The sequence below is a fragment of the Xenopus laevis genome, chromosome 1S (genome assembly GCF_017654675.1).
Source record: "Xenopus laevis strain J_2021 chromosome 1S, Xenopus_laevis_v10.1, whole genome shotgun sequence".
Classification (NCBI taxonomy): Eukaryota; Metazoa; Chordata; class Amphibia; order Anura; family Pipidae; genus Xenopus; species Xenopus laevis.
In genome coordinates, this window is record NC_054372.1 from 33802971 (window position 1) to 33830871 (window position 27901).

A 27901-nucleotide genomic window follows, 5' to 3' on the forward strand; every position below is an offset into this window, starting at 1 on the left:
TAACGTCACCTGGCGTTTTCCTTCTGACGTCTTCAAACAATGCGCCCCTCAGCTCTCACCCCAACATACAAATTTCCCGCCAACTACCAAATATTATCACTCCGCCTCCATAGCAGACTGGGACTACATGATGTCAAAACGTCTTCCGCATAGAAATTCGCCCATTGTATGCAGCCTCCCTTCCCTAGACAAGATATCCTGGGAGATGTATCAGTTCATTAACTATAGAACAGCTGCAGGCAAAATCCTACCATGGAAACAGCTAACTTCGCCAGAATTCTGCTACCGATTGGCAAGAGGGCGCGGCGTCATCAGTTGCTTAGTTAAAGGCTCTGCCTATTAGTCTCTGTTTATAGGTTCCCCTGCGTTTGTGCTGGTAGGAGATTGGCTCGCTCTCAACCAATTAAGCTGTGTTTCTGGTGCAAGTCCCCGCCCTATTTTTTCTCCTTATTATTTAGTGTAAGGTCTGTGCTGCTGCTGTTTTCGAAAATCACGAAAGACACAAAAACAGCAAAGAGGGAACGGAGCAGCCTCTCCTGTACTGTCTGCTTTAGTCTCTGGGTAAGTGTATACAGAGCTCGTGTGCTAATGCATGCTATAATCATCATATATTCTCAATCTATATGGGAAACAAGTGTTATACAAGTATTGTAATGACTACTTACAAAGTACTGCTTTTCTGTGCAGCTGCCACGCACTCCCCTTCTATAACTGTCATTATATGTCCCTGTCTTGCATAGGAAATAGTCCCTAATGCTACAGTGCTCACATAGGCACATATATATTTATATTTCACTTTTTGTACTCGCTGGCAAAACAAGTCTCTGCATTCTCTATGCAGGTGCCACACACCTTATAAATTTGAATTTCCTTTAAAAAAAAAAAAAAAAAATCTGACATTTAAAGGGATACTGTTATGTGAAAAAAAAATGTTTTTTTCCCCAAAATGCATCAGTTAATAGCGCTGCTCCAGCAGAATTCTGCACTGAAATCTGTTTCTCAAAAGAGCAAACAGATTTCTTTTATATTCAATTTTGAAATCTGACATGGAGCTAGACATATTGTCAATTTCCCAGCTGCCCCAAGTCATGTGACGTGTGCTCTGATAAACTTCAGTCTCTCTTTACTGCTGTACAGCAAGTTGGAGTGAGATCTCCCCCCTCCCTTAACAACAGAACAATGGGAAGGTAACCAGATAAAAACAGCTCCCTAAAGCTGGCCTGTTGAGATTTTTAAAAGATCCGATCCTCATCGTGAGACCACGATTTTCTCGGAACGATTGTACGAATTGACCATCAACTAAAAAGACCAATTTGCCAGGAAAATAAAGGGGAGCTGCCTGCTTGTCCCTGCAAACATGGATAGATTGCACTGGGACCGACAAAGATTTTTTTAACCTGGCCGATCAATTTCCTGACAAATGTCGGCCGAAAAATCGTAAGATGTACAATCGTTCAAATCCCACTAACCGCACAATAATTTAGAAGGATTGGTCGGACTTCCCTAAAATCGGTCGTTCGGAAAGAAGAATCGTCACGTCTATGTGGAACTTAAAGCTTTATCGTGAGACCACGATTATCTCGAAACGATTGTTTAAAGGGGATGTAAAGTCAAAAAATTAACTGGCCTTAAATAAACATGTCGTCAATATACTTCCATTAAAAATTCTGTACCTTTTTTATAAAAATCGTGATTTTCTGCACTCCAGCTCCCCCTTCTCTCTATGCGCACGGACTTCAGCCTGCATGAATTCCTTAACACGGCGGGCTGGCCCGTGGCTGCTTTACTTCAAAACAATCTCCCATCCTCCAAGCTACGTAGTGTGTTCTGTGGTGAAAGGGAAAGCGTGTAGAGTTGTCATGGAGGTCAGCTTTAGGAACAAAAAGATAAATTAACATTGAAGTAAAGCAGCCACGTGTTGAGGAATTCATGCAGGCTGAAGTCCGTGTGCATAGAGAGAAGGGGAAGCTGGATCGCAGATAATCATGATTTTTATGAAAAAGGTACAGAATTTCTAATGGAAGTATACTGACGATAGGTTTATTTTTAGACAGTGGACCCGTTAAACGAATTTCACTTTTTGACTTTTTGTCCATCAACTAAAAAGACCATTTCAGGCGATATTGCAAGGAAAACTGAGGGTAGCTGCCTGCTTGGCCATGCAGACATAGATAGATTGCATTGGAACCGATAACATTTTTTTAACCTGGCCAATCAATTTTCTGACAGTTGTCGGACAAAAAATCGTAAGATGTACGATTGTTCAATTCCCACTAACTTCATGATAATTTGACGGATTGGTCGGATTTCGCTAAAATCCGTCATTCGCCAAAGAAAAATCTTTGCGTCTATGGGGAGCTTAACACAAAATAGCTGCCTGGTAGATCTAAGAACAGCACTCAATAGTAAAATCCAGGTCCCACTGTGACACATTCAGTTACATTGAGTAGGAGAAACAACAGCCTACCAGAAAGCAGTTCCATCCTAAAGTGCTGGCTCTTTCTGAAAGCACATGGCCAGGCAAATTTTGTTTTTAAAGCACTGGGTTGTAGAATTCACCCACGTTGAACAGAGCGTGAGTGTGTCTTCCGATCAGAGATGTTAAGTTGTATCAGGAAACAGTGTGTAAAACAGCACAAATATTTATAATTGTGAGAATAGTTTCACTTTTCTTTTGAAAATGTTTGTTTTGTGTTTTATGCTAGAATATGTTTCCTGGTAGTTATGCTATTGTCTATGTTCTGTCAAAATGCAGCAGTCCATTCTTGCTTTATGGCAGGGATTATAGACACTCAAGTGCAGCAGTCCCTTTGTCCATATGCGCATGTTTCACTAGTACAGGTATCAGATCTGTTATCCAAATTACAGGAAAGCCGATTCTCGTTATAATGAAGTAAAACACATTTTTAAAAATGATTTCCTTTTTCTCTGTAATAATAAAACAGTACCTTGTATGTGATCCAAGCTAAGATATAATTAATCTTTACTGGAAGCAAAACCAGAATATTGGGTTTATTTAATGTTTACATATTTTCTTGTAGACTTAAAGGAACAGTAATACAGTATAATGCACATCCATAGACTGGTTACACTATGATCAGTGGCATAACTATAGAATGGGCATGGGGGTGGGTACTGCATTCACTGGGCTCCTCTGAAGTTTTTTTAGGGGGTGGGGTCCTTAAACATTTCATAACACAGTGGGGCCCCAAATGGTTCATGACAGATACAGTTATGGCTCCTAAGCATTTAATGGCTGACACTGTGGTAGCCCCTCCACTGTGGTGCCCTCTAAAGCATTTCATTCCATTAACATACCTCCCAACTGTCCCGTTTTGAGCGGGGCAGTCCCGCTTTTGAAAGCTCAACCTGCACTCCCGGATGTGTATTCGAGTTTCTCTTTGGTCTGTTCCACTGAACAGCCAGAAAAAGATAAAAAGTTTCTAACTTAATTAGCTCTTGGCAGAGAGCCCAGAATATATACTTTAAATACTTTTGTAACAGTTTTAGACTTTTTTCAATTACTTTCCATTATTTATTTTTTACTGTTTTTACAAAATCTTAGTTTAAAGTTGAATGTCCCTGTGTCTGGTGTTTGATTCTGGCAGCTCAGTAATTCAGGCGCAGATTCTAAACTGTTACAACTTTGCAACATTAAGTTGATACATTTCTCAGCAGCATTTCTGGAGTATTAGCAACTACAAAGAAAAGAAATGTATCAACTAATGTATCAATTTAGAACAGTTCACAGGGTCGTCGACCCCCCCCCCCAAGCTGCTTTAGAAGGTGAAAAATTACACTTTACACTTCAATATTAGAAAAACGGTGACACATAGAAAATAGAAAGTCATTGGAAAAAGTTGTTATTTCTGGTGATCTATCTGAAAGCAACAAGTTGTTTGAAGGTGAACAAACGCTTTAAAGGGCAATTCACCTTCATTAGCAAAACTGTAATAACACATAAAACATAAACACCAAGTTTCAGCTTGTCAATAACAGCAATGATCCAGGACTTCAAACTTGTCACAGGGGGTCGCTATCTTGGAAAGTGTCTGTGACACTCACATGCTCAGTGGGCTCTGAGCAGCTGTTTAGAAGCTAAGCTAAGGGGTCGTCACTAATTATCAAGCAGAAAATTAGGTTGGTCTGTAATAGAAGCTGATGCTACAGGGCTGATAATTAATTTCTGATGCTAATTGCTAACTGGTTTCTGTGCTGCCATGTAGTAATTATCTGTATTAATTACTAATCAGCCTTATACTGTGAAATTTCTATTCTAGGTGTACTGTATATTGTGAGTGAGTCCCTAAGCTCAGTAAGTGACAGCAGCACAGAGCATGTGTAGTGAATCAGCAGAAAAGAAGATGAGGAGCTACTGGGGCATTTTTGGAGACACAGATCTTTATTGCTAAAGGGTTATGGTTGCCCTGGGCTGGTACAGAAGCCCAAAACATAATGTACAACATTTCTAGCTACTTCTTTAGTTTAACTTGCTTTGTCCTTTAAGTGCATATTGTCCCTTTAAGAAAGCAAGTTTGTTATTTCAGAGAATGAGCTTGCAATTTAAGACACATCCATTGCAGGGCAAAAAGTATAAAATGAGTTTCTTGGCAGTGACTACATTACTGGCATGCTATTTATATGAATAAACATTGCCTTTTTATACTTCATTCTGCACACTTATGTGTGTTGAAACTATAAAATTATGTAAACATTAAATAAACCCAATAGGCAAGTTTTGCTTCCAGATTAATTATATCTTATTTTGGATCAAGTACAAGTTACTTTTTATTTTTAAATTATTATTATTATTATTATTATTATTACAGACGGAAAAGGAATTTTTTTTTTTTTTTTTAAATTTGGATTCTTTATATACAATTAAGTCTATGGGAAATGTCCTTTTTCATAATTTGGAGCTTTCTGGATAATGGGTTTCCAGACATTGGATCCTATACCTGAACTAAAAATCAAATGTCAATTTGCCAAAATAAGCTGGGGCTAGTGGTATCTGCAATAAATTTTATATAAATAAAATAAACATTTTATATCTCTCCTCTTCTAGGTCACCCCCATCCAACCACTCCATTTATCCAGCCATCCATCCTCGGTCGTGTAGCAACCCCTGCGTTTGGATCAGGTAAGAAGAGTTATTTTTATGCTTTCTAGCCTTGGTTTAAAGGAAGGTAGCTATGATTCACTAGAACATGCCAATATTTTAGCCCCACTCCCCCAGTGAATCCGATTGCTAAGCCAGCGCAATGTAAACCAGGAAGCTGCTCAACTTCAAGCTGCATTAGATAGCGAATGAGTCGAGTTTTTACAGAGACAGTGACACATTTCAGTTGACATTGAAAAGTGTCAATATAATATGTTAAAAACCTTCTATTAGTTGGGATTTCTTTTTAAAGGAATATTTCTGATCTTTTCCAATAACTAATTTTCAACATAAAGAAAGTCAGTACTAAACTATGGTAGGGAATTTATAAATTGCATGTGAATTGCATCAACAAAGGAATATATATTTCCTGTGTTAGCATTGAAGTATAAGGCCAAACCAGGACATCAGCAACTTTGTTTACAGAATTGTAAAGGTGTCCGGTTTGTTCCACTGCTCCAATGTATGGCTATAATCACCCTCCCAAGGGGACTAGCTTCCAGAGTTATTTTACTGCTGTTAGTTAAGGAAGATGAAGTCACCGATGTTTTTGTTGGGGGGTGGGGGGGTAGCAATTTGTTTTGCTTTATACAGGTGTATCCAGAATGCTTGGGACCTGGGGTTTTCCGGATAACCGTTCTTTCCGTGATTTGGATCTTCATACCATAAGTCTACTAGAAAATCATTTAAACATGAAATAAACCCAATAAGTTGGTTTTGCTTCCAATAAGGATAAGTCCATCTTAGTTTGGATCAAGTACAAGGTATTGTTTTATTATTGCAGAAAAAAAGGAAATCATTTTTAATTATTTGGATAAAATGGAGTCTATGGGAGACATGCATTGCAGTTTAAAAATATTGCCTGGAGCTGCTTGATTCAATTTGCTTTCCAGACATGCATTCTGTAAGTCGGAGCTTTCTGGATAACAGACTCCCATACCTGTAATAATAATATTATAGATTGAACATACTGTTATGTTAAGCTTCACTTTGAACAATATTGCTAGGCAGTTTGGGTAATGATGACCAAATTTGTGGTATTCTAGTAAGGAATATATCCTGCATATTACAGATTACCATAAAATATTAGGAAACCTTTTGACCTTGGATTGCAATAGTCAGTTCTGACTGCCCATAGAGAAGCTGACTTGTCTGTTCAGGGTTATGAATGGAAGCACTAATTGGGCAGCACCTCAGTACAAAATTAAAATGCTTATATGTGCAATGTATGGCATAGAGCAGTGATCCCCAACCAGTGGCTAATGAGTTGGGATGCACCGAATCCACTATTTGGGATTTGGCCAAATACCGAATCCTAATTTGCATATGCAAATTAGGGTCAAGAAAGGAAAAAGTGGAAAAAAATCATCTTTTGTGACGAAAGATCATGTGATTTCCCTACCCACCCCTAATTTACATATACAAATTAGGATTCAGATTCGGTTCAGCCAGGCAGAAGGGTTCAGCCGAATCCCGAACCGAATCCTGGATTCGGTGCATCCCTATTAATGAGCAACATGTTGCTCTCCAACCTCTTGGATGTTGTTCCCAGTGACCTCAAAGCAGGTGCTTATTTTTGAATTCCAGGCTTGGAAGGAAGTTTTGGTTTCATAAAAACCAGATGTACTGCCAAACAGATCCTCCTGTAGTCTACTTGTCCACATAGGGGCTACTATCAGTCAATTACAGCCCATATTTGGCACCCCAGGAACTTTTCACATGCATATGTTGCTCTCCAATATAGAAGTAATGCGCTTAAAGTAGTGTTTCCGGCTGATTTATTCAAAATTTCTGTTAAAGCCAACTAGTCATGCCGACCTGTTCCACTTCATGCTGCCTCCTTTCCCCGGCTGTGCAGGGGAGCCAGTGGCACTCCGCACAGTAACCAAGCAGCAGCTAGGCTGACCTGATAGGGAACTGAAGCACGTCTTTGCTTATGTGACCACAGGGCTGTGATTGACTTTCCCTCTCCCACTGTGCTTCTGGCAAGACTTGCCCATCCCTCATTTGAAACATTGTCAGGGAGTCATTATAGAGAGCCAGGCTCATATTTGCCAGCTGGTTGCCCAAAGGCCATTTATCCCACAAATTCGGGCCTGTGGGGAGCTCCAATAACAGGACCATTTTTAAAAAACATGTTAATTTTTAGTCCAAAGTAAAACCAGCACCATATATTCATTATTGCCTATAAAATAGTTTTTGTTTTCATTTATGCTATTTGCCTCTTTTAAAGCCTGCCCAGACTGTGATAGCTTGTACACCATTGTAATAGAAATCTGGTTGCACTGGCGCTGGTCACATTTCTGCATATACATCACATGGTATAGCGTAGAAGTGCACAGTCCTATGAAAAGTTTTGCATTACAGTGTGCAGCTGGGGCAGGCTTTAAGGTTCAGAATGGAGAGAACAGTGGGTGTACTTTAAAGAAGAACTAAAGTAGGGCAGAAATGTTGTACATTATGTTTTGGGCGTCTATACCAGCCCCTTTCACCTCAAAGACCTGTAGCACCAAAGTTGTCCCTGTAGCTCCTCATCTCCTTTTCTGGCTGATTCACTACACATGCTCTGTGCTGCTGTCCATTACTTAGGGGGCAAACACATAGGAGCTGATTTATCAAAGTGTCAGATTAGAACTCACTACAGAAAACTCCCTTTTTATTCATTCCTATGCAATTTTTACAATTGTATTTATCAATTAAGTTCACCATTTAATAAATATGCTTTAAAATATATAATTTAAATGTTATAATATAAGACTGATTAGTAGATCATTTGGATTATTGGTACTGGGTAGCTTTGAAACCAGCATCAGAATTTAATAATCAGACCTGTAAGATCATCTTATATGACTGGCAAACCTCATTTTCTGCTTGATGATTTGCAACATCCCCTAAGCTTAACTTTTCAACAGCTGCTCAAACCACACTGAGCATTTGTGTGTCATTGACATTTCTAACAACATCCCTGATGGGAAACTCCTGTGACAACTTTGAAGGCCTTGATCATTAGTTCTATAGAGAGACTGTCAAAACAAAGACCTTAATGCCTGACCTAAAGCATGGGCAACTGGTGGCCCTCCGGAAAACCCCTAGCTGTGTGTGCCTGAGACAGTATCTTAGAATCTGTATTGTAATGGACATCCTGCCAGTTGGAAGGGATGGCTGCAAATGTTACAAGTGTAAATAGTAATTGTTTCCAGAGAGACCTGGCAAAGTTTATATCTCTGGACTAACAACCTATCAGATCCAGATATTTTACCTCTATTCAAAAATGTGTGAGTAAGGACAGACATATGTAATGAAAATAATCTCTGCATCTTGCAGGCACAAATTATGATAATTACTGCCTTTTCACCAGCTTTCCCATTGCTGTCGCCTTAGCTGTAGGACAAATAGAAATAGAGAAAATGTGCTATAGTGAGCCAAAGCATCTGGCAACTGTATGGGACACATGATGCTGGCAAAGATGCGTAGTATGTCTTTTGCACCTTGGTAGTAAAGGGTAACCGTCTTTTTCCCTTATCACTTGTGACTTAGTTCTCCCTATCCCCTACCACTACGAATGTGCAAACTTCCCATTGTATAGTATTCATGCCAGGGCCGGACTGGGAGTAAAAATCAGTCCTAGCTTGGGTTGCTACCTGTCCAGTTTTGACATTTGTGCCCTCCCTCCCAGTTTAAAAAAATGGTGACCAGGGTTACCCCATAAAAGTGAAAGAAAAACATTGGTAGCAGCACTCCCACACATACACTAGTTAAGAAAAAAAATGGTGGCTGGGCCCAAAAGTTAAAGAAACAATTGGTGGTCAGGGCCAGGGCCGGAACTAGGGGTAGGCAGAAGAGGCACGTGCCTAGGGCGCAAAGGTAAAGGGGCGCCAGGCACTTACCTCTTCCGACGCCTTCCCCTAGTTCCAGAAGCAGTGGTTACTGGTAGCAGTTTTCCGCTCCCCTGCGCATGCCCACTTGTGCACCCCCGATGCACGCGCTTCCTTGGCACATGCGCACTTGCGCGTCCTCGGCGCATGCGCACTTGCGCGTCGCGTCCTTGGCGCATGCGCAAATGGTGGGGGGGCGGAGTAGGCGCTGGGTTGCCTAGGGCAGCTGGCCTTCTTGGCCCGGCACTGGTCAGGGCCCCCCTTAAAATGGAAAAAAATAAATAAAAAGTTAGTGGCGGGGCAGCATGATGGGTAGGACTAAGCTTTCTATATTTAAGGGAGTATAATGTACTGACACATTCAGTGGAACTTCGGCAGCTTCTTCCGCTTCCCAAGTGGCCCACATGACACTAAATAGAGTGGCCCATCAGGCATTTGCCTGGATTCCTCGTCTGGGACTGATTCATGCTGTGAATATAGCAGATGTTTGCCTGTGTAAAAACTATTAGCAGATTACCGATCACCAGCGGTTTAACTATAGAGGAAGCAGACAATGCGGCTGCAGGGGGGCCCATGAGGTATAAGGGCCCCATGAGGCCTAAATTGTATAGAATTTCAGTGTTGGTAAAACAGGTCAACATCTAGACATTTTGAGGGCCTGAAAAATAATACCTCCACCTGACCCTAACCCACCAAGTGCTCCTATTTATATACCTGCGCCCAATGTGACGTCACAGAAGAGGGAGGGTAACGCAGGCGCACAAATATATATATGAAGAAGTGGGGAACTGGGAGGTCGGGGTGGACGCAGGCTAAAGTTCAGCCCGTACTCGCCTGCAAACATAGTGCAGCAGTCAACCCAAACTCTGGCTTCGGGTCGGCCCACATATCACTACAAGATAGGGTTATGGTTTTGTGTTTACTCTTAGTTGTATCCGTGCTACAATTATCCAGTACACGTATGGGATCCGTTATCCAGAAAGATCCGAATTACAGAAAAGTGGTCTGCTACAGACTCTATTTTATCCAAATAATCCAGGTCTTATAAAATGATATTTTTTTTTTTGTTTCTCTGTAATAATAAAACATTACCTTGTACTTAATCCCAACTAAGATATAGTTAATCCTTATTGGAGGCAAAACCCGCCTATTGTGTTTATTTAATGTTTAAATTATTTTCTAGTAGACTTAAGGTATGAAGATCCAAATTCTAGAAAAATCACTTCTCTTGAAAAACCCAGGTCCCGAGCATTCTGGATAACCAGTTCCATAGCTGTAATCTAATGACCCTTATTGTTAAAGTGTAGGAATGCACCAAATCCACTATTTTGGATTTGGCCGAACCCCCGTATTCTTTATGACGGATTTGGCCGAATACCGAACCGAATCCTAATTTGCATATGAAAATTAGGGGTGGAAAGGGGAAACCATTTTTTACTTCCTTGTTTTGTGACAAAAAGTCACGCGATTTCCCTCTTCGCCCCCCAATTTGCATATGCAAATTAGGATTTGGATTCAGTTCGGCCGGGCAGAAGGATTGGGCCGAATCCCGAAACCGAATCCTGGATTTGGTGCATCCCTATTAAAGTGGACCTGTCGGATAAAAATCCATATAATAAAAGTCCTTTGAAATTGGATTTCATGTTTAATTTGAAAAGGACTTTTATATTTTTTATTAAAGCATTCATAGCTGTTGTAAGCTCATTTAAAAATCTCAGCTGTCAATCAAATATAGTCTGCCCCTCCTCTATGCCATGGGCATTTACTTTAAATTTCCATTTAGCACTTAGATCCCCACATTCCCCGTTCTCTTCCACCATTTAATTGTGTAACCAGGGCATGGGGATGGACATCAGGTCCCCCATTCTGGTGCAGAAACCAGATTCTGAGATGATGCAAGGCTTGTCTTAATAAGTGTCCACAAAATGGTTTCTGCTTGCTATAATTATAAATTCCCAGACTGAAGGAAACAATATTAAAATAATTTATATTTTGTGATTAAAGTTCATTTTGCTTGACTAATGCGATAAGATATAATTTTTTTGGGTGATAGGTCCCCTTTAAAAGGTTTGGTGCCTGATTTATCAAATATTAAACTGAGGATCTGGATGGATTCCCAGCAGTTCAGTATTTATCAACACTTCTGTGAGGAACATTTATCAACCTGATACCCATGTCCGTTTTTCAAAATAAGTTTGACTGGAGTGAGAGTGATCAGATCAGCAACTGACCACTACACCACATATAACATAAACAAGTTATGCAACGCTTTAAATTCACAAGTAACAAACGTGCAGTAATTTAACAAACAAGGATTACTAAACTGCTCACTAAACTGCTCTCTGTTCAACAGAGAGGAATCAATCTGAAAAAAAAAAAGTTTGGTAAAGATTTACCTAGCTATAATCCGCTTTCTTGGTCCATCCAGTGGCTATTCATAATTTATAATTGAACAGTTGCAGGATCTCTTCATTCTTGGGGCCCATTCAAGAACTTTCGTTTCTTTATCTATGGTGCTGTGCCCTGTACTTCTATATTATTCATTTATTTATTTTTGCTAAAGATCGGGTTTTGGTAGCCAAGATGGAAGAATCCCAGAATGGTGTAAAATACGGAGGAGATGCAACAGATGCAAAAGAATATTTTACAATTCAACCGTAAGTAATCATTTACATCACGGACATTAGTAGTGTGGGTAAACGCCTATTAGAAAGTACGTTGCAAATCTTTAACCCATAATGAAATGCAATTTCACTGTTGGGTTTGTGTAAATGTACTAAAGCTGAAGCACACAGTAAGCTTACTTACTTATAGATTTAGATGCCCTTTAAAGGTGTGGTTCGCCTTTAAATTAAATTAAAGGGGTTGTTCACCTTCCAAACACTTTTCTAGTTGAGTTGTTTTCAGATTGCTCTCCAGAAATAAAGATTTTTTTTTTTCCAATTGATTTCCATCTTTTATGCCTGCTGCCTTTAATGAAACTCAGAGATTCTGCTTAGCAGGGACAAAGATAAAAAATATACCAACTCAATGTATCAATTTAGAACAGTTTAATAAATCGGCAACCCCCCCCCATCTCAGAGCTGATTTAGAAGATTAAAAATAAGACTTTGCACTTCAATATTAGAAAAACCGTCACATAAAAAACAAAGTACTGTACTCCTGTTACCGTGAATGCTTACATGTCTGAATGTTGACCAGATGTGATTTTTTCATATATGTTCACCTTTTCTTCATGAATAAAAATTTTCTTGAAATACAAAAATAAACAAAAAAAAAAAAACAAAGTAATTTAAGTAAGTGGAAAAGTCTTTATTTCTGGGGAACAATGTGAAACCAACTGAACTGAAAAAAGTGTTGGAAGGTGAACAACTCCTTTAACCATCAGCATATTCTACAATGTTGTTATTATTTTTTTTAATTATTTGCATAATTTTAACATCTACAAAAGTTCATTTTAAGGGCTTTAGAAAGTAGTAATTTAGCTTTTATGATTAATTACAAATATGCTACTCGGTCTTCCTCTAGTGCACAAGCCAAGAGCTATCACATTTTCTTTTCTGACCACCATATTAGCAGGGACTGCTAGCTCTGCTACCACAGGTAAAACTAGTGAGGGTGTCAACATGAAACCTGTAGGTTTAACAGGTGTTTGAGGTCATGCCAGAAAAGTGATAAAGAAATTAGTGGGGGGGGGGGTAGCTGGGTATTACCAGGGGCGTAACTATAGAGGAAGCAGACCCTGCGGTTGCAGGGGGGCCCAGGAGTGTAGGGGGCCCAGTGAAACCCTAATTAATGAGCAATTTTAATATATCTTGGTAAAATAGGCCAACTTATAAATATTTTGGGGCCCTAAATTGAATTTGCTATGGGGCCCAGTAACAACTAGTTACACCACTGGGTATTACTCAAGCATAGACCCTATGTTTTGGTGATGTAATTGTGCCAATCCCTCCCCTCTGGTGACATCCAATCTATGACATCATTAAAAGGAATCCGTGCCGCTCATAAAGAAGATAGAGGATTCTGGGTTGGTTGCGGGTCAGGGAGCAGCAGGATAGGTTCAGTCACAGGTTAAAACGTATCTGACCCACTCATCACTACTAAAGACCTGGCCAGTTTTCTTTTTTCTTTCTATCGGATACTGTGTATACATAGTGTATAAATGCAAAGGCCTATAAATGTTAATAATAAAGTGTGTAAATATTGTAAATGTTTTTTTATAGACGAAGCCTGCAAAACTGTGACCTAAAAGACATAGAAAGAAAAACTAAGTTTGCTCATCTCCAGAATTACAGAACAAATTACCCAGAGATGGGAATGTGCCTCATCATTAACAATAAGAACTTTCATTCATCAAGTAAGACATTTACTAGTTTATTACCTATTTTTGTTTGTTTTTTCCCCATTGTTTATGAATGGGAATATTCCTCCAGGGTGAGTAGACTGATGGGGTACATTATTAAAAACATCTCTGTGTTCAACAGAGCAGAATATAAAGAGTTAAGTTCTGTAACATAAAAGAAAACTGCATCTTTACTTTTGTTTAACTGATTGTTCGTTCTAGTATATTGTCTGTTCTAGCATTACAATACAATTGTGGTCTTGCTTTTGTTTGCAAAGATGCCATACCTGAATGCTAACATTACACCTTTATAGGGTTATTTACTGTGTCTAAGGGAGTCTAAAGAAGAGAAAGCAGTAAAACATGACGCCTTGATAAAGTGTAAGCGAAACATATGTCGGCGAGCCTTCAAACCCCCTTTTTTTTTTTTTTTTTTTTTTTTTTTTTTTTTTTTAAAAAGCTCATTATTGAAATCTTACCTTTTTAAATTTTAATTGAATCTCGGATCCAGAGAAATTTAATGGAATTGTAGCGCTATTAGCGCAGCATTCATTCCTTTTATTCTCTTTTATCTCTAAGGCACTGAGGATTTGTTGGTTTTATAACAAAGTTAGCTCTCCTTACAAGACAGTTAAACGTAGTAACGAGACCACAGTCCTCAGTGTTCTGCCTTTCTCCCACGTGTGGTGTCCCAGGGCTTAGAACAATGCAGCTAGTTTCTTCGGGACAACTCCACCTCTATACTTTTTTCTAATTTCTAACTTTTATTCATGAATTGCTGACGCTTTATTTTTAATTGTTTGATACCATGAACTCACTTTAAAATTATAACTACAGCACTAGCGCCTTATTTAATTCATATAAGAACCATGAACTTTTAGATTATTCATCAATTGTGTGTAGATACATTTTGTTGAAGGTCACAGCACCTAATTTATAGCACTTAAGCACTTTAATCACAATTATTATTTGTATTAACACAATCGATTGAAATACCATTAATTGTATGTTGGTGCTAAATTGATTGAGAACTAAGCATATGTTTATAATAGCACTAAGCACTTATATAATTAGATCTCAATTAATTTTAGTAAGGTAGTGTGGGGTTTTACTGCTTTGTCTTGTTTTTAGTATTCCTATTCTGGTTTATATACCTCTACACAGCCTGAAATTGGGTAATACAAGTGAGTGAACTATATTTTTGTTTGCGTCCAAGGGAGTGCCAATCATTCACCCTCATTAGCTTGCCTTTACAGCAGCATTTACACTTACCGTACTCTATATTATGATGTGATTTCTTTTTTCTGGTAGCTGTATTAAATGTAGTTCAGTTCCGCAAGATGCTGGACCTTTACAATGAGCAATCTAGGGCTGGATAAGCATTTTGATGTTATTGGTATCGCTGAAACATTGTTGAAGATCAGACCATTTGTAAATAGGGGAAAATGGAAAATAATCGTTTGTAGCTGTAGGTTACACATGACTTGAAACCTAGTGTAAAGGAACAAGCTGTAATAAGAATTTAGTGATAGAGATAAAAGCACTACAGGTAGTGCTTAAATAGTTTGACTTGGGGGGAATATAATTCCCCCAGAAAATTAACACTTTGTTTATGTTTTTGAATTTGCTTGTTTTTAGGGATGGCTAGATCTAACACTGTCTCATTTCTGGATGGGACTTTAAAGGGGTTGTTCACCTTTGAGATAACTTTTAGTATGATATAAGAGAGTCAAATCCTGAGTCAATTTGCAATTAGTTTACATTTTGTATTATTTGTGGTTTTTGAATTATTTAGCTTTTAATTCAACAGCTCTCCAGTTTGCAGTCTCAGCAATCTGGTTGCTAGGGTCCAAATTACCCTAGCACATGCACTGATTTGAATAAGAGACTGGAATATGAATAGGAGAGGCCTGAATAGATGTATGAGTAATAAAAAGTAGCAAAAATAATACATATGTAGCCTTACAGAGCATTTGTTTTTTTAGACGGGGTCAGTGACCCCCCCCCAGCTGGAAAAAGTCAGAAGAAAAAAAAGCAAATAGTTAAAAAAAAAAACTGAAAATGAAAATTGTAATGCCAGAAGTGCATTAGTTATGAATGTATGCTTGGGTAGTAATGAACATAATATGTATTAAAAGTATGTTAAAAAAATAAACTAAACACACACTGGGCCAACAAGATACGAATATTCAGGAAAGTAAAACTCTACTACTTTATTTCAGTGCATAGAATGGAGGGGTATTTTTTCAGCTAGAAAGTTTTCAAAGATGGTTTTCCTAAAATTGTGTCCATTCAGGTTATCCTAAAATAATTTAATTAGGAAAGAATTATAAAAAGGACCAACTTTGTGGCTAAGTTTGAAATAAGGACATTAATAGAAGGAAGTATAACGCTTTTAAAAACTACAGTGATAAGTGGCACAAAAAGGGTTGTAAAGCAGCAAATCTAAAACCAAAGGCATGTATTGGTAGTTTAGAGTGTGGGACAATTAAAAAAAAAAAAAAAAAAGTAAATATTTTACCGTACCATGTTCCATTTATGGTTTTGTTCAACTAGCCACACCCACAGTGCATCAGATATGTTCTGAGCTGCTGGGTCATACCCCAAACCTGTCACTTTTCTGTTGTTGACCGTAGGACTGTTGTTAAAGAGTTAACAAAACGTACATACTTCCATCTTTTTTTAAATAAATGTAATTAAGGCAGGGTTTTAAAATTGTGCACGAGACTCCAAAGTCCTGACTTTTTGAAAGTCGGGCACAAAGCCTTAAGGGAAAAACTATAGCTGAGTTTCACCTCAGCCATTTGAATCTGCGGGAGAAGGAGAATGAAGAAGACCAAGGAGAAAAGGAAGAGATCACAGAACAGACAAGAAGTAAAGAATCTTAGCAGCTGTAGGAGCCAAGCACTAATTTTACTCTACCTCCGTGACAGGTTTACAATGTCACTGATAGCACCGCACTGTTCCTCCCATATATCCCTTGATTTTGCTTCTGAAGTTGAAGGCTCCGTTTTGATTTGCGCATAGCCTTTTCTGACCTTTGTGAACAGAAGCTGAAAACTCTCCCTTCGCATCCCCCTCACTGTCTCTTCTGATGGATGGTGATGGCTTTCCCTTGTATCCCCCTCCATGTGCCGTTTCGAAGAAGTTATGTCTAAATTGTCAGCTACTTGCTGTGGAATGTAGAAGATGGTGCGAGATGCTTTCACTTGCTCACTTCCTTTCTTCCTGATACGGATCTCCTGGCCAGTGCGCAGGCGCAGGATTTCAGACTCACAGAGGAGCGAGGACGAAAGATTTTACTGCTCTTTATTCAAAATGGCGCTATCCAGTCAGGCTATTTTCGAAGTAAGAGTAAATACGTTTATGTACACATTTTAAAACTATATCTAAGCTGTTGGTCTGTTTAATCGAATTGCAGACAGTATATGTTTGAAAAGTGACAGGTCCTCAAAGTATATTTAATCACAATGGGAGGTCTATGGGAGAGGAAAAGAAAGTTTGTGTTACTTGGCACATGATCATATAAACAGGTTTGATCACAGTTGCCACAGTGTACATTGTCCTTTTGTATTGTCGGCCTGTAGGAAAATGGAGGTCTGCCATTCACTGCACCGGAAAAGGTATGTAGAACTCTGTTAATCAGTTAGACTACTACATTTTTTCGAGAGCCAACAAGAAGTGAATATAATATAAAACGATAGACCGATATTGCTTTCAGTCGATTTGTTGGAGCCACTGAAAACTTATAATTATTATTATACAGTATTGGAAAGTTGGTTAGAATTATTTATTTTCCAAATGCAAAAAAAAGATGCTTTTTTGGTAGAGCTCTCTTCTGGAAGGAGTGATTTGCATGTCTCCGCCATTGATGCCTTGTGGGAGAGTGAAAAGTCAAATTTTTGGTATGTAGGCAGTGCTGTGTGTATGGCATGAGACAAGTAAATACCTTCTGATTTCAGAAGGCTTCATTTTGCATGTAATTGCTTGTGAAGGGCTTTTTGGCTCCTTTAGCCCATCTCACCCTAACCAGGTTTGGCTTTCTAGTTTAAGGATCCCTGGCAAAAAAAAAAAAAAATTAACATTGAGGCTTCAACTTTATTTTTCACAAATTATATACATTGTGGAAATAAAATAAGTATTGTAAACTAGAGTATTAAGGCTGTTTTGTACGGTCTTTTTAATATATTTTCAATGCAATGGCATTTTTTATGGAACTGCCGAATGCAGGTGAGACTCCACAAGCAGTGCCTATTCACCGTGATCCTGTATAAGCAACATAGAAAATCATGAGCACCATCACCACATTCGTTCCTGTGAGGTGGAACACAACAAAAGCCATTGTGCAGCAAAACATAATAATAATATTCATAAACATTTAAACAAAGAACACTTAACATTTGGTCTTTGTTGTTTTTCTCCCCTTGTATTGCTTATATTTTAATTCATGCTTTTTACCTTTTCATCTTCCATTTTAACCTGCTATCAGTTGCCCAGTAGCAACCAGCCATTAAAATTCCAAGCTTGATAACTGTACCACTACAGAAATGTAAATGATTCATAAATCACAAAACAAGATAAAAACCAGATAAATTGCAAATTGATTAGAATAACACTGTCCACGTGATATGAAAATGTAATCTTAATGTGAACTTTATTCTTTGCTTGAAAGTCCTCATTTCCTCCTACAATAATAGTCATCACTAGTGATACACATGAAATACAGATCAGTTAACAATAAGTCTGATATCAGCAGCATAATAGTAATGTACAACACACACACTTTTTCAGGGGACCACAAAAAAGATTTTACTGTACGTGTTACTATTGGGGGAGTTTTGGGAAATGCGCCTTAGTAACTTTTATCTGTGGCCACCTAGTGGCGTGTGATAAGAAAAACAGAATAACTGAAATAGATGTTTCCTTTGCATCTATATAAGTAAACAGAATGTATGCATGACGCACCGCCAGAGAGCTCTATTTATATCCATGTCCCTGTTTGCCTTTCTACATGTCTACACACAATTTTGCTTCCATTTAAGCGTGCCATACTTGCATTTGCTATTGGAACTGAGCCCCATTATGTTATAATGCACTGAAACAATCCTATATATCTCCATGGACCAGAGATGAGGGCAACCGCAATCCAATAAAAGCATCAAAGAAAACACTTTTGTATGTTGACATACATATACTGAATTCAGACACATAATTTTTATTCTTTTGCTGTAATTAGAGCTTTAATCCATTAACTAAGCCATTTTTCTTAGCTGGGTGTTGCAGACGAGACATGGTTGTGTAGCGTACTCTGATATTACTGGCTTTTGACATATACATTTAAATTTGCACTGTATCGTATTGGACAAATTATACAAATACAATTTACATATTAAATACCTATTGGTGAATAGATACTATAATAATCAGAACTTTAATTGACTTTTAACTTTCATAAAAAAACATGAATTAAAATTCCTTAATTTAGAAACTAAAAAATTAATCTTTACAAGACATGGCTAGGTAGTGCCTAGTGATTCTAATCACTTACTTCTTTTACAGTAGTACTTTCCTTCTGAGCATCACACTATGATATAGCTCCAGTGTCCCAGGGATCATTCTTGGAATGTTGAAGCTGGCCATATTTACAGCACTAACTGAGGCAGAGTACTCTGGGCTGGTGTATTTTTTTTAGGAAGAGGAGCACCAGCCCAGGGTATTAGGTTATTAGAACTTTCAGCCTTTCCTTCTCCATTTATATAAGAAGGAACAAGTTGCATTAAAATGATTTTAAGAAGATGGAACAAGTCACTTTGTCTATTGATTTTTAAAGAACTTCAAAGCACTCATATGTTTATTTTCATCATTCTGCACAAGAAGAATAAAACTATGATTTTCTCCTATTTCAATACACAATACAGACAGGTATGGATCTGTTAGTCCGAAAATGTTGTTCCAGAATGCACTGAATTAAAGAAAGGCCATCTCCCATAGAGTCCAAATTTTTTATAAATGATTTCCTTTTTCTTAGGAATAGGGATGTGCGAATTTTTTTGCCTTGTTTTGCCGCGAAAATGATGCCCATAGACTTGTATGGTGGCGTGCGTCAAAAAAAAAAAATTGACACCCATAGACTTTGATGGGCGTCGGCGATATTTTGCTGGTGGCAAATTTTTGGCAAAACAGGTCAAATTCGCCCAACCCTACTTAGGAGTAATAAAACAGTACCTTGTAATTCATCCAAACTGAGATATAATTTATCCTTATTGAAAACAAAAACAACTACTACAACCTACTGGGTTTATTTAATGTTTACATGATTTTCTCATAGATGTACGGCAGGAGTGCCCATACTTTACTAATGTGAGGTCTACTTTTAGTGATGTTTTCCCATTATGATCTACATCTATAAAAGTATTGTAAGCATTCTGTTCCATGGAAAATATTACTTAAATATTATATTGATTTATGAAAGAATTTATATTGCTATATTTAACAAACCTATATTTCTTATGTAACCTTAACATAAATATCTGAATGAAAAGCATGAAACAGGAGGGTAATATAGATAAGCTGTTTGTTGACAGTATCTTGAGATCTACTGATCACCAGCTAAAGGTCTACTGGTAGATCCCGATCTAAGTTTTGGGCATCCCTGATGTAAGGTATAAGGTCCAAATTACGGAAAGATTCATTATCCAGAAATCCCCAGGTCTTGAGCATTCTTCCTAACAGGTCCCATACCTATATTGCATTTAATACATATATATATATATATATATATAAATTGTAACGTTTATAGTTTTTTAAATTTTGCACTGCTTTTTTTTCCCCCCACAGACATGGCCGTACGAAATGGAACTGATGTAGATGCTCTCAAGTTACATGAAACTTTCACAGGTTTAGGATACGAGGTAATGGTTTGCAATGATCAAAAGTCTAGTGACATCATTGGACGTTTGAAGAAAAGTAAGTATGGGTTCAGTTTGCTGATGTTATCCAGTAATATCATCTTTTTAGTATAGAAATCTTTGTACTGTGGATAACCTTCGGCATGGCTGTTTTTTGTGGTCGTGGACCTAAGTCAAAAATAGACTTTGCTGGTTCTTATTTATATAATTCAGCTGTTAAACACAAGACCCAACTGCAGATGCTGCCACTGCCAAAAACAAGTGAAGGGAGGCATAGTACTTGTAGGCTTGTACTGCTCAACATAAAATTTTTATCCCAATTCCACATTTCTCTCCCAGGGGTAAAGGTGCTTTTCTGTTGCCTACAAAGTTAACATACATTCTGGTGCATTACTGAATTTTCCTACTCTCTTCCTATCTACAACGTGTGCTCTGCTGGGCATTAGAATATTCAGCTTTTTGTCTGTTCACTAGGGTGGATTTTAGCAGGATGGACCCCAAAACGAAGTAAGTTGGGCCTTGATATTTGGGCATCTTTCCCCCAAAAATCCACAGTTTTGAACTGAAAAAAAGAAATCGCCGTCATTTCCTAGAAGTCCAATCCAGGGAATGATGATAAAAATGTCTATCCTTTATAACTTTTGGAACTCCAAGGTAACTTCTAATATCATATTTTGCAACAGAGGGGTACTTTATTTATTATAATACACAAGTTTCAGTGAGTCATGTGACAGAAATGACATCACTACTCACCGTTTATAACTGATGACATCACTAGTCACCTTTTATAAGGAGATAATTTACAGAATAGTCATGGCGCTTGTGCATTATATTGTAATAAGTAACTGTTGTATGTCAAACAAAGATGCTCAAAGTATCCTTTTCCGGCTATTACTTTAAAAGGTTGTGTTAAAAAGTCTTAGAATATCTAAATCCTAGTAAAAGTTAATTCTAAGAATTTGTAACTGATTTTTGGTTGGCCGGGTTAGTGGTCCTGATAACCAGGTGGCTTTTTCAGTAACAGGATGAAAACAGGCAGAAAAGAAAGTCTGATAAATTTAATTCCAAACAAAATTACAAAAAAAATAGACCAGGCTAAAGAGTGCTGAAATTCTGCAGTGGCTGAAATGCCATAGTTTAGACATCTTATTATCTGGGGTAACGGGTGAGAAAGGTAGGAATTTGTTCATAATGCAGATAAATAAGAGGGTTGTCTGTAAGACAGTGCTGCTTTCTTTAATGTGTGTTATCTTGTTCTGTGGAGATCTTGATTATAAATGGCTTTTTTTAAACAAATTCATTCTGAGATTCAGAGAATATTCGAGTTTTATGCATAGTAAGGATTTATTTATAATTTATCGCTGAAATGATTTTATCTTTTTACAATATTTCAAGCAGATTTAGAGGCTTGCTTGTTAAAAATTTTTTTAAATTTGTTCCAGTAACCAGGCAATCTGAATCCTGTAGCCTTGCTTAAGCTTTTTGTGCAGGTCTGTTGTGTCATTCATAAATTAGACCTTTGCTTCAGGAATGGTACATACAATTATTCCAATTAACACTAAGAGGCACATTTATCAAAGGTCGAATTTTGAATTTGTGTGATTTTTTTTTTTTCCCATGAACTCGAAATTCGACCAATCAAAATGTATTATTAAAATCGAATGTTTCTAACTCGGGTGAATAGGATCGACCCGAAAACTCGATTCAAGTTTTTTCTCCAAAACAAATTTGAATGTCAGGAAGGTTGCAAACAACTCCAAATTGATCCCTGGACGCCTCCCATTGACTTAAACAGGAATTCGACAGGTTTTATGTGCGAATAGTCAAATTCGAGTTCTTATTAAAGGGCCAGAGTATGATAAATCTCAAAAATCAAATTAACATTTTTTGAAAAACTTGAATCGAATTTGGATAACTCTCTTGTCGAATTTGCCAGTTTTGACCATAAAAAAACTTGCCAATTTGAATTTCGAATTTTCAATTTGACCCTTGATAAATCGGCCCCTAAAAGTTTCACATAACTAATGATTCATTGTCTAATCATGTTTGCAGTATCTGAGGAAGATCACAGCAAGAGAAGTTCCTTTGTATGTGCTATTCTGAGCCATGGAGAGGAGGATGGTTCGATCTGTGGAGTTGATGTTCCTATACATATAAAAAATCTAACAGATCTTTTCAGAGGAGACCGATGCAAGACTCTTGTGGGCAAACCCAAAATATTCTTCATCCAGGTAGTGAAAATCCAGGGTCATGCATAGATATGCTTTTATTTGTTTTTTATACATCCATGGTGAAACCTTTACATATAGTATCTTTAGCCGAAATTCTGCATCTCTTATGTACAAAGATCTTTCAGTATAGTCCTGCTTAGCTCCAACTAACCAATACAGGTAATACATTCGGTATAATCAATATTTAGGACCTGTATTGTTTTTCAATTTCCGTTAATTTGAGATGCTATACCTAGCATTTGCTGGGAAAGATTTTAACATCCATAAGCCCCATTTCTATTGACTTGCACAATGGGTACAGGATATTTTAGTCCTACAGGAAAATTCAAAAATAAAGAATTGTCATTTAAAACTTGGGGGCCGATTCACCAAGGGTCGAATATCGAGGGTTAATTAACCCTCGATATTCGACTGGGAATTAAAATCCTTCGACTTCGAATATCGAAGTCGAAAGATTTTAGCGCAAATAGTTTGATCGAAGGATTATTCCTTCGATCGAACGATTAAATCCTTCGAATCGAACGATTTAAATCCAACGATCGAAGGAATATCCTTCGATCAAAAAAAATTAGGAAAGCCTATGGGGACCTTCCCCATAGGGTAACATTGACTTCAGTAGCTTTTAGATGGTGAACTAGGGGGTCGAAGTTTTTTCTTAAAGAGACAGTACTTCGATTATCGAATGGTCGAATAGTCGAGCGATTTTTAGTTCGAATTCTTCGATTCGAAGTCGATGGTCGAAGTAGCCCAAAAAACACTTCGAAATTCGAAGTTTTTTTTTTACTTCGAATACTTCACTCGAAGTTAGTGAATCGGCCCCTTACTGTATAGGATTGCACAGATTTCTGTTAATCATTCTGAGCAATTAGTTTCTGGATAATAGTCATCCCCATATTTCCAGTGAACAGTTAAATATTGCGAAACATTTATGAGATGTTTAACAGTACTGCTATGCTGCTGTATATAGGATCATTTACTGTAACTTTTACTTGGGCACTATTGCTGTGCTGCGGTAAAGTGTTGATGCCCTTCAGAATCTTCACAGAATGGAAAAACTAAGGAATCTGGCATTGAGTCAAATAACTTCGAATTCGATCAAACTCGATTTGAGTTTTTTCTCCAAAAAAAAATCAAATGTCATGAAGGCTACAAACAACTCTAAATTGACCCCTGGACCTCTCCCATTGACTTAAACAGTAATTAGGCAAGTTTTAGGTGGCGAATAGTCATATTTGATTTCTTAATATATATATCGGTATGACAATATTCTTTAATATGCCACTTAAATTGATATAAACCATCTGTTGCTCAAGTATTTATTTTGGGGTTATAGTTTTCCTTTAATAATTTCTGTGCACCTTTCAGGCTTAGAATGTAAACTGGTATCTAGTTGCTAGGAATCAAAGTATAATGAAAGGTAAAATCAAATGCACAGGCCTGGGGGTACTTTTTATTTGTCCAATCCAGCATAGTCCTTGGGTCTCCTAGGTGTTCCCTGCACAATCCCATATGCAGAACAGTGCTTCTTTGACAATTTTTGTAATGCACTTGCACCCAACTACAGTGGGTGCAGGGGGTTGCCTAGGAACTTGCAAGAATATGGCCGCATTCCACATATTCATTTCTCATAGCCTTATAATTGGCTATTGATGATAGTGCTGTTTTATCATTTGATAGTATACATTATTGCCATACAGTATTCTGAAGCTTGTTTTTATTTGGGATTTTCTATTTCCAAAGGCATGCAGGGGAACAGAGCTTGATTCAGGCATTGAAACAGACAGTTGCAGTGAACCACGGGAAGAGATCCAGCGTATTCCAGTGGAGGCCGACTTCTTATATGCCTATTCTACTGTCCCCGGTATGAGAATTTAAATTCTTCGACAATTATTGGTTTGAAGGGAACATACATTCTTTTTACAGGGTTTATTTCTTTTATCTGTGTTTCTTCTAGCTAGACTGTGACTGTGATAAATTGCTCCATAGCTCATTACCTGTAACATGGTCGTTTGATTTGTGGGTAGTCAGAGATTAATAGTTCTTATAGGCTATATTATGAAATTATGTATGAAATTGGGTTTTCATAACTTTTTTTTCTACAGTTTCAATAATGATGGGCTTGATTCTCTTTATTACAGCTAGAATAAGAAAGTTTTATCAAATTACACTAATAGCAGTAATTTATCTTTACAAAACATGGGGGCATTTAGGTATTTGAATATTCTGGACTGTAGTATGCTGTGCATACCACATTCATTCCTTTATTGACTGAAGTAGATGGTTGTATTGAAGAATGAGTTGTTTGTCCTCCAAAATATTTAAGAGGACATTTTGGGGCTTATTTATCAAAATCCAAGTATTTAAATTAAAAAAGTCCAACCAAACTAGAATCCACGATTGGACCTTGTTTATTATATATCAAGCACAATTTAATTGGATCGGGGACAAACTCTATAAAATCAACCCGAAACCTGAATCGTACACTTTTTTTCCTGAGTTTTTTCCAGAAAAGCCCAAAATTTGCATATTTTTGCCCGAAAAGTCTGAAATAGTCTGATTTTTGGGCTAATTCCAGCACAGACCACAGAAACTTCCATATAGAATAGGGACCTCTCCCATTTACTTATATACAACCTTGGTACTGTAGGTCTGAGATGCCAGCTTTTCAGATTCTGACTTTTTGCAGCATTGGGTATTAATAAATCCCGAAAAATTAAAGGGTTTTTTTTTTTTTTTTAGTAAACTAGTTTTCAACATTCACACTTTAATAAATAACCCCCTTAGAGAATTGTCATACAGGATAAAGTGTGCCAGGAGAGCTTATTAAAGGGATGATCTGGGACAGAGCTAGAACAAAAGACTTTATAGGACAAGCTCAGTTTTCATTTATGCAAAAGTGTTTAGGCTTTCAATGAAAATGGACACGATAAAGCTTTACTTCCATTCCTTTGTTTTCTACATATTATATATCTATATCTATATCTATATCTATATATATATATATATATATATATATATATATTATAATTTGCTTTTACAGCAGATCATATTACTTTGCTCTTAAAGGAACAGTAACACCAAGAAAGAAATGTACTGCTGCCTTGCACTGATAAAACTGGAGTGTTTGCTTTAGAAACTCTCTATTATAGTTGATATAAACAAGTTGCTGTGTAATGATGTGGGCAGCCATTTAAGGTTACATAGTAGATACCTTCAGATACACTGCAGAGTAACATTGTATTCCATTACAGAGCTTATCTGTTAACTGCTATGTAACCTGTGCCTTTTCTTCTTTCCAACTTGAATGGCTGCCCCCATGGCTACACCGCAGCTTGTTTATATTAAACTATAGTAGTCTTTCTAAAGCAAACGCATAACTTTTACCAGTGCAGGGCAACAGTACATTATATTTGAATTACTTCAAAACAAAATTTTTTGCTGTTACTGTTCCTTCAATTTCATACAATAATAGATCCTGTCTAGCTCAGTGCCTATCTTATTTCATTCTGATTATGAGTAACTAGTTTCTGTAGCAAATGGGTAGAGTTTTAAGTTGACAGGAGCTCCTCATCCAAAAACTGCTAGCAGACAGATATTGAATTAGCCATATATAGAGAATTCAATGATATTTGCCACCAGTCACTGTATGTGTAAAAGTCAGGGGTCTTTTCCCTACTTTGCTGTACCTCATACCATCACTGCCACCCAGATATTGGTGTGTCAGGAGAGAAGACACTTGGTATAGTGCATCAGCCGTAGTAAAAATGCATCCAACCCACTGTGTAGAGGGACAGCACCAAAAAGGAGAGTACTCAGGAACACACCTATCCCATCCCGATGGGCAGCATTGCTGCTTAGGTTTTATTCCAGCCATATCCGTGTCAACAAGGAGATTGTCTGGGTTGAACCAGTATTCAAGTTTCCTCCCACACAAAAAACAGAGGAAGGTTCATTGTCTCTGGATAAAATTGATCATAGTGTAATGAGTGAGTGTTAGGATGGTGGCACACGCAGCGTTCCGGTGACAAATCTCCTCTTCTTCAGGTGACTAATCTCCCCAAAATGCCTTCCCGGGATGGCACTCTGATCGATTTGTTTTCCGAAGTCGCCCAAAGTTGCCTCACGAGGAAACTTGGGACAACTTCAGAAAGCCGAAGTGATCCGAGTGCCATCCCGCCGGCGATTCACATTCTAGCCAACAGGAAGGAATTTCGGGAAGATTAGTAGCCCGAACAAGAGGAGATTTGTTACTGGGTGACTAATCTCCCCGGAACGTTAGATGTGCCACCACCCTAAAAATTATTTGGAACCTTAGATTGTAACTTCCACTGGGGCAGGGACTAATGTGACTTATATATAACATTTCAGCAGTGTGTATATATGTGTGTGTGTGATATATTGGTAAAGGATGACCATAACAGTAGTAATGACATTGATAAAAAAAAAAAGTATTTTTGGTCATTTTCTCCTAGTGTTTGGTATCCTGTTTACTTCATACATGACGATGACAGAAAATAATACATGATGTTTCAGCAATCTTGTTGGAACATTTGCCTTTTTGTAATTTTAACCTTGTCTTCCTTTTTAGGCTACTACTCATGGAGAGACACAATGAATGGTTCCTGGTTCATCCAGTCTTTGTGCGAAATGATAAAATTATATGGATCACATCTTGAACTTATTCAGATTCTGACCTGTGTAAATCATATGGTAGCTCTAGACTTTGAGACTTGTACAAATCTGGTAACTTTTCATGCAAAGAAACAAATTCCTTGTGTTGTGTCCATGCTCACAAAATCATTTTACTTCTTTAAGTAAAGAGAGGAATTAAAGTGATACTGACACTAAAAAATGAATTTTAGCATATGAATGTACATTGAGGGGCAGATTCACTAAGCTCGAGTGAAGGATTCGAATGAAAAATACTTCGAATTTCGAAGTATTTTTTTGGTACTTCGACCATCGAATTGGTTAAATTCGTTCGAATTCGAACGAAATCGAACGAATCGAACGAAAAATCGTTCGACTATTCGACCATTCGATAGTCGAAGTACTTGCCCTTTAAAAAAAACTTCGACCCCCTACTTCGGCAGGTAAAACCTACCGAAGTCAATGTTAGCCTATGGGGAAGGTCCCCATAGGCTTGCTAACCTTTTTTTGATCTAAGGATTTTCGTTCGATCGTTGGATTCAAATCCTTCGAATCGTTCGATTCGAAGGATTTAATCGTTCGATCGAACGAAAAATCCTTCGATCGATCGATCGAAGGATTAGCGCTAAATCCTTCGACTTCGATATTCGAAGTCGAAGGATTTCAATCCGAGGGTCGAATTTCGAAGTATTTTTAACTTCGAAATTCGACCCTTAGTGAATCGGCCCCTTGAT

At 37.7% G+C, this 27901-nt stretch overlaps 1 protein-coding gene across 2 annotated transcripts; it reads left to right on the forward strand.

Moving 5' to 3' along the window:
* Nucleotides 1-46: 46 nt before the first annotated feature.
* On the forward strand, nucleotides 47-27537 carry casp3.2.S (caspase 3, gene 2 S homeolog). Of its 2 annotated transcripts, XM_018234069.2 has the most exons (8): nucleotides 47-561; nucleotides 5066-5140; nucleotides 11597-11690; nucleotides 13260-13393; nucleotides 20216-20344; nucleotides 22339-22517; nucleotides 24258-24378; nucleotides 27106-27537. In XM_018234069.2, exons 3-8 carry the CDS (start codon nucleotides 11617-11619, stop codon nucleotides 27333-27335), a joined length of 867 nt encoding a protein of 288 aa, XP_018089558.1. In that variant the 5' UTR covers nucleotides 47-561; nucleotides 5066-5140; nucleotides 11597-11616; the 3' UTR covers nucleotides 27336-27537.
* Nucleotides 27538-27901: the final 364 nt, after the last annotated feature.

Excerpts from the sequence above, each read along its gene's own strand:
- casp3.2.S (XM_018234069.2), top strand. The coding sequence starts at position 11,617 with ATGGAAGAATCCCAGAATGGTGTAAAATACGGAGGAGATGCAACAGAT. Across the intron at positions 20,345-22,338 it reads CATTGGACGTTTGAAGAAAA|TATCTGAGGAAGATCACAGC; the intron begins GTAAGTATGGGT and ends TCATGTTTGCAG. Across the intron at positions 24,379-27,105 it reads TGCCTATTCTACTGTCCCCG|GCTACTACTCATGGAGAGAC; the intron begins GTATGAGAATTT and ends CTTCCTTTTTAG.